Consider the following 13542-nt stretch of genomic DNA (forward strand, 5'->3'; position numbering starts at 1 on the left):
TCAACATTTTAGTACACGGTGCAACTATGTTGATGTGAAGGTCATACTGGAAAGCTGACGGATATGATTGAACAGGTGGACTTTTATGGCGATGCAGTGTATACAGTACAAATTGATTATTGAGATACAGCGCAGAACAGGCCCTTCTGTCCTTTGAGCCATGCCACACAACAATTCCCCCGATTTAACCCAGGCCTGATCACGGGACAATTTACAATGACCAATTAACTTACTAACAGATACAACTTTGGACTGTGAAAGGAAACCGGAGCACCCGGAGGAAACCCACATGGTCATGGGGAGAACATACAAACTCCTGACAGGCAGCTGGCAGGAAATAAACCCGGGTTACTGGTATGATAAGTGTTGTGTTAGCCACTATGCTAGGGTGAAAGGTGAAACGTTTAAGGGGAACACAAGAGGAAGCCTTTTCACTCAGAGGGTTGTGGAATGAGCAGCCAGTGCAACTGGTGTATATGAACTCGATTTCAAAATTTAAGAGTATTTTGGTAGGGGAGAATAGAACCAGTCAAGTGCGACAGTGGAAAAATGTGTATGGACCCAGAGGAGATAGCAAAGGTACTTAATGAATATTTTGCTTCAGTATTCACTACGGAAAAGGATCTTGGCAATTGTAGGGATGACTTACAACAGATTGAAAAGCTTGAGCATATAGACATTAAGAAAGAGGATGTGCTGGAGCTTTTGGAAGCATCAAGTTGGATAAGTCTCCAGGACCGGATGAGATGTACCTCAGGCTACTTACTGTAGGAGGCGAGGGAGGAAATTGCTGAGCCTCTGGCAATGATCTTTACATCATCAATGGGGATGGGAGAGGTTCCAGAGGATTGGAGGGTTGCGGATGTTGTTCCATTATTCAAGAAAGGGAGTAGAGATAGCCCAGGAAATTATAGACCAGTGAGTCTTACTTCAGTGGTTGGCAAGTTGATCGAAAAGATCCTGAGAGGCAGGATTTATTAAAATTTGCAAAGGCATAATATGACTAGGAATAGTCAGCATGGCTTTGTCAAAGGCAGGTCGTGCCTTATGAGCCTGATTGAATTTTTTGAGGATGTGACTAAACACATTGATGAAGGTAGAGCAGTAAATGTAGTGTATATGGATTTCAGCAAGGCATTTGATAAGGTACCTCATGCAAAGCTTACTGAGAAAGTAAGGAGGCACGAGATCCAAGGGGACATTGCTTTGTGGATCCAGATTTGGCTTGCTCACAGAAGCCAAAGAGTGGTTGTAGACAGGTCATATTCTGCATGGAGGTCTGTGACCAGTGGTGTGCCTCAGAGATCTGTTCTGGAACCCCTTCACTTCGTGATTGTTATAAATGACCTGGATGAGGAAGTGGAGGGATGGGTTAGTAAGTTTGCTGATGACACAAAGGTTGGAGGTGTTGTGGATAGTGTGGAGGGCTGTCAGAGGTTACAGTGGGACATTGATAGGATGCAAAACTGGGCTGAGAAGTGGCAGATGGAGTTCAACCCAGATAAGTGTGAGGTGGTTAATTTTGGTAGGTCAAATATGATGGCAGAATATAGTATTAATGGTAAGACTCTTGGCAGTGTGGAGGATCAGAGGGATCTTGGGGTCCGAGTCCATTGGATACTCAAAGCCGCTGCGCAGGTTGGCTCTGTGGTTAAGAAGGCCTTCACCAGCTATGGGATTGAGTTTAAGAGCCGAGAGGTAATGTTACAGCTAAATAGGACCCTGGCCTTTTCTCCTTGGAACGACGGAGGATAAGAGGTGACCTGAGAGAGGTGTATAACATGATGAGAGGCATTGTTCATGTGGATAGTCAAAGGTTTTTTCCCAGGGCTGAAATGGCTAACACAAGATGGCACAGTTTTAAGGTGCTTGGAAGTAGGTACAGGGGAGAAGTCAGAGGTAAGTTTTTGTTATGCAGAGTGTGCGTGGAATGGGCTGCTGGCAACAGTGGTGGAGGCGGATAAGATAGGGTCTTTTAAGAGACTCCTGGATATGCACATGGAGCTTAGGAAATTAGAGGGCTATGGATAACCTTAGGTAATTTCTAAAGTTACCACGTATTCAGCACAGCATTGTGGGCCGAAGGGCCTGTATTGTACTGTAGGTTTTTTATGTTTCTATGGGGATGGTCCCATTGCAGTTTGCTGGGAGTAGGCAGATTAAATGGTTCAGCATGTACTAGATGGGCTGAAGGTCATGTTTCTGTGCTGTACTTTTCTATAACTATTTAATTTTTTAATTTCCTAATTTTTACTTCCTAATTTTTTCGCAAATATTAAACTACAAATTAGTCTGTTAACATATTAGCAGAACCGAATACACTTTCAAAAACAGGAACATACTTGCAGAAAATTACTGCCTCCATCCTCTATGACCTGATCTTTCAGTTTGTTGAGCTCTGCCTCAGCAGTCTCCTTTGCTGAAAGAGCCTCCTGAAGGCGACGGCTCAAGATGCCAACAGCATTTTCGTAAGCTTTGTGCTTGGCTTTCATTTCTTTCTGTGCGGTGGTGAGATCTGTGCCAAGTTTCTTCATTCGGGTCTTCTGTTCAGAGATACCCCTAGGGGAGGAGGTACCCAAGTTAAACATCATCAGGGGAGTGAAATTCTACTTGAACCCAACAGTTGTTTATATGCAGCTCCAGGAAGACCATAACACATAAGAGCAAAATTAGGTAGTCTGATTCGCCACAAAATCATGACCAAAAAATAGAGGATAAAAATTAATGCTGTGACAAGTCTTCATAACAAAGTTGCACTAAACTTACAGGTTGAAGATTATAGAGACTCTTTGTGATAACACTATATATATAAGTTGGTCAGTAAAACTATTGAAAATCTTTTCTTTGTACTTTTGTCAGTTAAATAAAGGTTCACGTGAATTAACATATCACAGATTTTTGTTTTTATTGCATTTTGGAAAATATCCCAACTTTTCTGGAAATGGGGTTTGTGTATGTATGTATTTATTTATTTATTTGCAGTCATTGGTTAAAGACTCTGGAGGGAAATAATTGTTTATATTAAAATGATATTCAGATGCACAAACAAAACAGTGAATAGAAGTGATAGAGTCACAGAAAAGTACAGCACAGAAACTGAACCTTCAGACCACCTATTCCACGCTGATTTACATCTTTCCTGTAGGTAGATGACCAAAACTGTACACAATTTGGCCTCAACAATGTCTGATGCAACTTCAACATAACATCCATTTCCTGTACTCAATACATTGATTTATGAAACTTTCTTTATGATCCTATCTACTATGATACCACTTTCAATGAATTATGTACCTGTATTCCCAGATCTCTGTTCTACCGCACTCCTCAGTGCCCGACCGTTCATTGTGTAAACCCTACTCCAGTTGGTTCTACTGAAGTGCAACACAACACACTTGTCTGCATTAAATTTCATCTGCCATTTTTCCAGTTCGCCCTGATCCTACTGCAAGTTCCGACAGTCTTCTACTAACCCCAACCTTGGTGTCATCTAGTTAACCACATCATCATCCAGATCATTGATAATAGATAACAAACAACAATGGACCTAGCACCAATCCCGGCAGCACACCATTAGTCACAGGCCCCCAGTCAGAAAGGCAACCATCTATTACTGCTCTCTGGCCTCTCCCACAAAGCCAACGTCTGATCCAATTTACCATCTCATCCAAAATGCCAAGTGACTGAACCTTCTTGACCAACCTCCCATGTTGGATCTTGGCAAAGGCTTTGCTCACTTTCATGTGGACAACATCCATTACCTTGCCTTCATCAACTTTCCTGGTAACTTCCTCAAAATCTCTATGATTAATTAGACACAACCTATCACACACAAAGCCATGCTGACCATCTCTAATCAGTCTATGCCCATCCAAATACTTATATAACCGGCCGTTTAGAATACCCCCAATAACTTTCCCACTACTGATGTCAGGCTCACTGGCCTATAATTTCCTCTTAAACAGCAGAACAACATTAGCTGTCCTCCAATCCTCCTGTACCTTACCTGTTACTAAGGATGATTTAAATATCTCTGCTAGGGACCCCTAGCACATTGGTGATGTACACTGGGGCAGAGGGAACACCTGGTCCGACCCTGGGGATTTATCCACCCTAATTTACCTCAGGGCAGCAAACACCTCCTCCTATGTAATCAGTATAAGATTCATAATCTTTCTGATGCTTTGCAATCACTTCTATAGACTAGTGGTGTGCCTCAGGGATCTGTACTGGGTCCAATGTTGTTTGTCATATACATTAATGATCTGGACGATGGGGTGGTAAATTGGATTAGTAAGTATGCAGATGATACTAAGGTAGGTGGCGTTCTGGATAATGAAGCAGGTTTTCAAAGCTTGCAGAGAGATTTAGGCCAGTTAGAAGAGTGGGCTGAAAGATGGCAGATGGAGTTTAATGCTGATAAGTGTGAGGTGCTACATTTTGGTAGGAATAATCAAAATAGGACATACATGGTAAATGGTAGGGCATTGAGGAATGCAGTAGAACAGAGTGATCTAGGAATAATGGTGCATAGTTCCCTGAAGGTGGAGTCTCATGTGGATAGGGTGGTGAAGAAAGCTTTTGGCATGCTGGCCTTTATAAATCAGAGCATTGAGTATAGGAGTTGGGATGTAATGTTAAAATTGTACAAGGCATTGGTGAGGCCAAATTTGGAGTATTGTGTACAGTTCTGGTCACCGAATTATAGGAAAGATGTCAACAAATTAGAGAGAGTACAGAAGAGATTTACTAGAATTTTACCTGGGTTTCAGCACCTAAGTTACAGGGAAAGGTTGAACAAGTTAGGTCTTTATTCTTTGGAGCGTACAAGGTTGAGGGGGACTTGATAGAGGTATTTAAAATTATGAGGGGGATAGATAGAGTTGATGTGGATAGGCTTTTTCCATTGAGAGTAGGGGAGATTCAAACAAGAGGACATGACTTGAGAATTAAGGGGCAAAAGTTTAGGGGTAACATGAGGGGGAACTTCTTTACTCAGAGAGTGGTAGCTGTGTAGAACGAGCTTCTAGTAGAAGTGGTAGAGGCAGGTTCGATTTTGTCATTTAAAAAATAAATTGGATAGGTATATGGACAGGAAAGGAATGGAAGGTTATGGGCTGAGTGCAGGTAGGTGGGACTAGCTGAGAGTAAGCGTTTGGCACGGACTAGAAGGGCCGAGATGGCCTGTTTCCATGCTGTAATTGTTATATGGTTATATGGGTCCATCTCCAAAATAAACAGAGATACAAAAACATTCCTTGAAGATTTCCCCCAATCTCTTTTGGCTCCACACATCTAATCTTTCAGAGGACCAAATTTTGTCCTTTGCTCTGAACACATCTGTAGAAGCCCTGATGGTTCTCCTTCACATTGTCAGCTAGGGCAACCTCATGCCTTCTTTTAGCACTACTGATTTCTATCTGAAGTGTTCTCTTGCAATTCTTACACTCCATTAAGCACCTCTTTTGTTCCTAATTGCCTATATCTGCTATGCACTTTTTTTCTTAACCACGGCCCAATATCTCTTGAAAACCAAGGACCCCTAAGCCTGTCATCTTTACCTTTAATTTTAAACAGGCACATACAAGCTTTGTACTCTCAAAATTTCACTTAGAAGGCCTCCCACTTACCAAGTACACCTTTACCAGAAAACAGCCTGTCCCAATCCACACTTGTCAGATCCTTTCTGATACCATCAAAATTTCCCTTTCTAAAATTTAGAATCTCAACCCATGGACCAGACCTATCTTTTTCCATATTTTCTTTGAAACTGATGGCATTATGAGCAATAGATGTAAAGTGGTCCTCTACACAAACTTCTGTTACCAGCTGTGTCCTTCCTTAACACTCTATCATTGGGACATCTACATACCGATGAAGGAAATTTTCCTGAACACACTTCACAAACTCTATCCCATCTAGTCCTTTTACAATATGCGAGCCCCAATCAATAAGTGGAAAGTTAAACATCACCAATGTACTATAACAACCTTATGTTTCTTGGAACAGTCTGATCTCTCTACAAATTTGTTCTTCCAAATCAATTGGACTGTTGGGTGGTCTATAATATAACCCCATTAACATGGTCATACCTTTCCTCAGTTTCACCCATAAAGCCTCACTGGACGAGTTCTCCAGTCTGTCTTGATTGAGCACTGCTATAACATTTTCCCTAACTAGTAACGCCACCCCCTCCCTCTTTAATCCCGCCCACTCTTGTGTCTGAAACAACAGAACCCTGGAATACTGAGCTGTCAGTCCTGCCCCTCTTGCAACCAAGTCTCATTAATGGCTATAATGTCACAATTCCGGGTGTTGCTCCATGCCCTGAGCTCATCTGCCTTTCCTCCAACACTTCTTGCATTGAAATAAACACAGATCAGGACACTGGTCGCACCATGCTCAATCCTTTGATTCCTGACTTCGTCTGAGGTCCATCTGTCTCCACAACCTCTCCACTAACTGTTCTGGCACTCTGGTTCCATCCCCCTGCAACTCTAGTTTAAACCCCACAGCGCAGTGTTAGAAATCTTCCCCAAAATGCCACATTAGCAAACCTTCCTGCTAGGATATTAGTCCCCTTCCAGTTCTGATGTAAACCATCTCTTTTGTACTGTCCCACTTTCTCTAGAAGAGAGCCCAATGATCCAAAAATCTCATGCACTCCCTCCAACACCAAGTCCTTAGCCACACGTTAAACACTTTGATCTTCCTTTTCCTGACCTCATTAGCCCATGGCACGGGTAACAATCCTGAGATCACAACCCTGGAGGTCCAGTCCTTTAACTTAGCACCTAACTCCTTGGGCTCCCTTTGCAGAACTTCATCACTCTTACCACCCATGTTGCTGGTACCCGTATGGACCACAGCTCTGGCTGCCTTCCTACTTAAGAATGTCAAAGACTCAATCTGAGATGTCCCAGACCCTGGTATCTGGTAGGCAACGTACCATCTGGGAATCTTGCTCTCGTCCACAGAAGCTTCCCCTAACAAATCCCATATCACCACAGCTCACCTCTTTCTCCCCATTCCCTTCTGAGTAACAGAGCCAGTCATCTGACTGTTGTGACTTTACTCTGCTAGGTCACACCATCTCCCCAACCCCCCAACAGTATCCACAGTGGTATACCTGTTGCTGAAGAGTCACACGTACACGTGAACACACAGTGAAATGTGGCGTTTGCATTAACTACCAACACAACGTAAGGGTGTGCTGGAGGTAGCCCACAAATGCCAGCACACATCCCAGTGCCAACATAGCACATCCACAATGCTTGGTAAAACACAAAGCAGATCACCACATGTAACAAAACAATGAGTCCCTTTCCTCTCTCAAGTTCCAAGTTTAATTATCATTCCACTGTACATAAACATAGCTGAAAGAAACAGTGTTCCTCTGGGGTCAAGGTGCTAAACATACCCAGCACATCAAGACTAAACAATTAAGATTGTAAACAGCCAAACAAAAATTACTAAATATAAACAAAACTGATGGTGCACCGCTATATACAATAAAAATAAAATTGGTGCAGTTCCAGGCTCTCCCACTCACACACAAGGACAGTCCTCTAACTCCAAGTCACATTCTCATCTTATTTTGAAGAAAATCTCTCTTTTTAAAATTTAATTCAGGAAACTGAATGCGAAGAGTGTAGTGAGAATGCTAGAACAATGATGTATTTCTCACACTGGCTTGTGGGGGGAACAGTTATACAAATAGAAAGAGGATTTATTAGGAAGTCTAAAGGCAGAAAGTGTTAACTGTCGGTATTGGCCACTGCTGCCCCATGTTATTTGCTGTATAACTAAATACATCCACAAGAACTGATCAAGTTTAAACAAAAGACTTTCCTCACTTTTTAGTTTCTTCTTGCATCTCCTCCACTTGCTTCTTAAGCTCTTCATTCTCCTGGGAGAGCGACATTAGCTGGCTCCTGTCAAACTGCAACGACTATTAGAAAGTAAAACGTCAGAGAGTTTTAAAGGGCTGTTGGCAAAACTAAAATAATTCAATCTAATTCAAACTTAATTGTCATTCAGCCATACATGAATTCCTGTGAATACAGCCAAATGAAACAGCGTTACTCTGGGGCCAAGGTGCAAAACACAGTACCAACAGTCACACACAGCACCAGCACACACAAGATAGCAAGCACAAATAATATCACAATCGTGCAATAAGAATCAAAGACACGTGCCATCAAGCCACAGTCGACCATAATACAACCCGTCTCTGCCAGCCTGGATGCCATGACACATTGGCCCTGGTGGAGTGCACGCACCCTGCTTCACCCCCACCCCCCCAAAAGTTAGTTTATTAATGATAACTTTAAAGGACCAAGAGGTTGTACCTGAAGCTCTGTGTTCAATTCATCACGTTCTTCCTGTACTGACTGAAGTTGGCTTTCCAGATCAGTCATTTGTTGGTGGACACGAGAAATCTCCTTCTGAAACCGCACATGTTCATTTTGAGTGGATTTCTTATCCGTTTGCAGTGTGACAATTTCTTGCTTCAACTCTTTCACTGCCGACTCCAGCTTCTTTTTCGCTGTTTTTAACTCAGTTATCAGTTGATCTTTTGAGTTTGCGTCGCGCCGATATGCCTCCACCATCACCTGAGGGAAAATGTGCCCAAACAACAGTGGACAGATCACTACTCAGTACCCAGAAAGGTTAAAACTCCATAAGAATAAGAATGGCCTAATTCTGCTCCTATATCTTATGGAGTTTCATATGATTCAGATTCATTTATCCCATGTGCATGAAAACTGCATGGCTTGTGTTAAAAGGTAACACAATGAGGAGGTGCAGGGGCATGCCTCCCTCTCTCTTTTTGACTGTGAGTGAAAGCTGTCAGTCTTTGAGTCGAGGGACTTGGAGAAGCAACATGGAAGATTGTAACATCGAAACAGCAGGCTGTTGATCTCCCTTCTTGCTGTTGCAGGAGTGATCTCTCGCTCTCTCCCTCACTAGCGAGCAAAAGCCTGTTCGAGATACCGTAGTGTTGAGATGTAGATTTTGATGGAATCTAGATCAAGAGAGCTTGCTTGTAAAGTGGTGGTGCATGGGGGAGGGGGGAGGGGAGTTGGTGCTTTTGCTGGTGGAAGTGGGGGGAGGGGAAGTAGGGTAAATGCTTTTGCTGGTGCTTGGGGGGCTTTAGGGTTCTGATGTTTCTGTATTTCATTCTTTGTTTTTTTGTTTTATGGGTATCTGTGAAGAGTAAGAATTTCAGGTTTTATACTACATACAATCTCTGATATTAAACTGAACCATATTCAGCAGAACATAAAGAACAACAAAAGCACAACTCCCACTCACACAGACAGACCGACCTCCAACTAGGACACATTAGGGCCTCCAGTGAACTCGCAGACATCGAGCCTCTGACTTACTGACCAGCCAGCTTCGAGTGACCAGAGGTCAGTGAAACATTTACCTTCTGCTGAACGAGCTGGTCCTTCAGTTTCTGAGTCTGTTTCTTAAAAGTAGCATTCTCTTGTTGCATGTTTTCCACCTATAAAGAGGAAATTAATGGTATAAACTGGTGTCTTGTGTAAAAATACTAAAAGAGACAATCATCCAAATTTTAGGAAAAAATGAAAAAATTAACCACATTGCAGTGAAATATCTCCAACAGAATCTGATTATTCATCTAGTCATCATCATTATGAGCCATGTCATATGACATTGGCGAACATGGTTTTTGATTTTTGACCATGATTGTTCTTGGCAAATTCTACAGAAGTGGTTTGCCATTGCCTTCTTCTGGGCAGTGTCTTTACAAGGTGGGTCCCGGTTCTGCAACCCCCCCTCCCCCCAGCCATTATCAATACTCTTCAGAGATTGTTTGCCTGGCATCAGTGGTCACATATCTACGACTTGTGATATGCACCACCTGCTCCCATGGCTTCATGTGACTCTGACCAGGAAGGGGCGAAACAGGGGCTACACAATGTGTAAGGACAACCTGCTGGCTAGCGGAGGGAAGGAGCAAAGGTGTGCCTTACACATCGTTTGGTAGAGACCTATCTCCACCCCACCACCCAAGATTAATTTAGTATCGTTATTTATAAAAATACCATATTTAATCTGCTTAAAACCTTCTAATATGAGCTAATACCATAATGAGCTTACTTGACCATTTTTTGTACTCAAAATGAAAGATGTGGGAAATGGAACCCATTCCAATTTGTTTTTTGTTCATAGCATGAACTATTTAAAAATCTTCCTACAAGAATTCGATTCACTTTGCACTTGTGCCAAACCTTTGTGGAATCTGTATCTCCAGGATCGGGGCAGTTCAACAAATTAGACTTGCTTTGTTCCCATTCACCTTGCGACTATGACAGGGAATGGCCACTTCGGCCTCTCACACATATCAGACCCTCTGTTGCTCAACTATTCATACATCGCTTGCTTCTTGCAAAGCTGATGAGGTTGTTGTGCACCATTCAGCCTAGTCTTCTAATGTACAGCAACAAACTACAACAAATTTACAGTGGATCAAATTATAAGCATGTTTATTATTTACAAGGGCAAGTCTACCTCCATATGTTAAGTTGTTGGAAAGTAGCTTCGATTTTATGGCTCAAAACAAAGCACTGCTATACTTTTACAGAGAACAGGAAACCGATTGTTTCATCCCATAATTGCATTCTTCCATTATCTGGATCTGTAAATCTCTCCGTTCCTCATTCCTTTCATCAGTCCATTTGTCCTTTGAGGCTTCTCTCCCCATGACAACTCTGTTGTCAAAACGCTACCTGCCATAAACATACATCCTGATACAACACAGAGACTTCTTGTCAGCCTCCTATTCAAAACAACAAAGCACTCTGGATCACACAGGTTCCATTCATGAAGACTTCAGGGTTGCAGATGTATATCCACGGGGTTAGATTTCTCACCCTCCGAGTAAACCAGTTCATCCGACACGGTCAGGGTTCTGATCCACACCAGCTGAGACCTGTCCGTAAATAACAGGTCACCAAACACCTCCAACACCAGTCCTCATCGAGGGATCAGAAGTGAGCAACTTCAAGTTCCTGAGTGTCAATATCTGAGTGACCTAACCTGGAACCAACACATTGATGCAACCATAAAGGCAAGACAGTGGTATATATCACTAGGAGTTTGAGGAGATTTGGTATGTCACCAAAGACATTCACGAATTTCTGTAGAGCATTCTAACTGGCTGCATTGCCGCCTGGTATGGGGGTGAGGAGAGGGCTACTGCACAAGATCAAAGAAAGCTGCAGAGAGTTGTAAAATTAGTCAGTTCCTTCATGGACACTGGTTTCCATCGTATTCAGGACATCTTCAAGGAGTGGTCCCTCAAAAATAACCATCATTAAGGACCACCATGACCCAGGACCTAGCCTCTTATTGATGCTGTCGCATATTGGATGGCTGAGGAGAAGAAGCTGTTCCTGAGTGTGTGCCTTCAGGTTTCTGTACCTCCTCCCTGATGGTAGCAATGAGAGGAGGGCATGTCCTGGGTGGTGGAGGTCCTTAATGATGGATGCTGCCTTTTGGAGGCATCGCTCCTTAAAGATGTCCTGGATACTAAGGAGGCTAGTGCCCATGAAGAATCTAAGTTTACAAGTCTCTTACTTCGATCCTGTGCAGTGCTCTCCAACCACCCCCCCCCCCCCCAAATACCAGATGGCGATGTAGTCAGTCTGAATGCTCTCCATGGACCATCTGTTCCTAATGAAGTATAACTGTTGATGTACCTTCTTTTACAGCTGCATTGATATGTTGGGACCAGGTTAGGTCCTCAGAGATCTTAACACCCAGGACCATAATTGCTTTTAGCAATAGTTTCTCTACATTACCTCAGGCAAAAGATATCACCTGATAGCACATCAAATAGAAGAAGATAACACTTGCTATCAACTATTTTTAAAAGCTAGATTAGATAATATTCTTCCTGGCACCTTGCAGAGCTGTTAAATTTCTATTACCTGTCCAGTCTTGACAGCAATTTCCTGACGAAGTTGTTCTAGAACTTCAGACACCACTTCAGTTCCCTCCTCAAGCCGTTTAGCTCCTTCCTCCAGTGCATCTTTATCCATCTTTCCAGCTTGTAAGGCCACTTCCAGGACAATCTTCTCGTTTTTCAAGTACTGGATTGTGTCGTCTTTGGCACTTGTTTCCGTTTGAATCTCTGAGAGGCGGGCCTCCAGTTCATCGTAACGGGCCTGCAGTTCATTCAGGGACTGGTCTTTGGTGTGTAAAGCCTCCTGGGAGCTGGTGAGCTGCTTTAGAAGCTCCAGTTGTTCCTGTTGCAGAGCTTCTAACTGGAGTTCGCGTTGATGTAAGGTTAACTTAACCTGAAGGGGAGACACAATTTCAGCACATTCATAAATGCAACAATTAATAGATCACCATATGGGTACTGTTGGAATCAGTTGTGTTCTTATACTTTTTTTTAAAAAAAAGGTAGTAGTTTAATTAATGCAAAACTAAAATAGTATTTTTTGCTAACATTTTAATTTGTATTTTTCACACTTACTGGCAGAAGGCAGTGTAGCAGTTACATAACCCCTTTATCACCCTTTTCATTTTAATTGGCCAAATGTTACCCGCTTGTTATAATTGTGCAATTGATTTTCCTATCTAAGGAATTTCTGTTATCTTAATTATAAAGGTGATAGATTTTTCAAAAATTGTCATATTGAATTTATTTAATTTTTCTTCTCTCACCTTACTTAGATCACCATTACTTTGTCTGCTTAGTATCTGTCTTTTATTCAAACTTTAAAATAAACAATCGTGAAGAATCAATAAATGAAATTTTCTTGCTCATTACTAAACTCCAAATAAAAACCCAGGGATCAAAAATATCCATGACCTGACAGTGCATCTGCCTTGCAGCAGTTAAGTTACCCGACTAATAATCTCCAAATTTGGGTATTACCAGTCTGATTGTCAATGCTGGGGGGGGGGGGGGGGGGGTGATTGAGGTTTATATAAATATATGACAGTTTAACTGATGGATCACTTGAGATGCAGTCATTGGTATGTAGAGAAAATAGGCAAGGGGAGAAGAACACACCACTGTAGGTCAGCAGTATTGGCTGTGCAGGATGTGTGGATGTGTTTGTCTAGTCTCACATACTGCCCCGTCAGAGAAGCTGGTGACCCACCAGCAGATGTGACCTGGCCTTGAGTTTTGAGTCAATGCACTTCTGAATTTTGGCTTCCTCCATCGAATTATCTCCTATATATCAATTCCAATCAAAGTTCTGTTGGAAACCACCGTTTAAAAAAAAAACCTTTTACAAGATTTGTACCTTGTAACAAACTCATGTATTTTTCCACAGTATGTGGTGGTTCATCCCCACTCACAGGCAGAAAGCGGTACAGCAGCTAAACTAATGGTTTATCACCTTTCTCATTTTTCACTGGCAATGTATTAACACATGGCCCGAGTGATGCAATTATTTTAATCATGTAGCCTATTAACTAGTTTATTCTCTATCTAAGGAATTTTACTTATCTATAAGGATGATAGATTTTTCAAAGGTGCCATCTTTA

The 13542-nt window shown here is 42.2% G+C and overlaps 1 protein-coding gene across 5 annotated transcripts in view; it reads right to left on the reverse strand.

The window, feature by feature from the left end:
- Nucleotides 1–13542, reverse strand: part of golga3 (golgin A3) — a 96911-nt gene that overhangs the window by 22906 nt on the left and 60463 nt on the right. For all 5 annotated transcript variants that reach the window (XM_073051921.1, XM_073051923.1, XM_073051924.1 and 2 more), the window contains exons 11-15: nt 11967–12335; nt 9437–9514; nt 8352–8615; nt 7857–7951; nt 2343–2559 (exon numbers count right to left, since the gene is read on the reverse strand). In XM_073051921.1, coding sequence (XP_072908022.1) covers nt 2343–2559; nt 7857–7951; nt 8352–8615; nt 9437–9514; nt 11967–12335 — 1023 coding nt within the window. The remainder of the gene's footprint in view (nt 1–2342; nt 2560–7856; nt 7952–8351; nt 8616–9436; nt 9515–11966; nt 12336–13542) is intronic.

This window comes from Hemitrygon akajei, chromosome 7 (genome assembly GCF_048418815.1).
Source record: "Hemitrygon akajei chromosome 7, sHemAka1.3, whole genome shotgun sequence".
NCBI lineage: Eukaryota > Metazoa > Chordata > Chondrichthyes > Myliobatiformes > Dasyatidae > Hemitrygon > Hemitrygon akajei.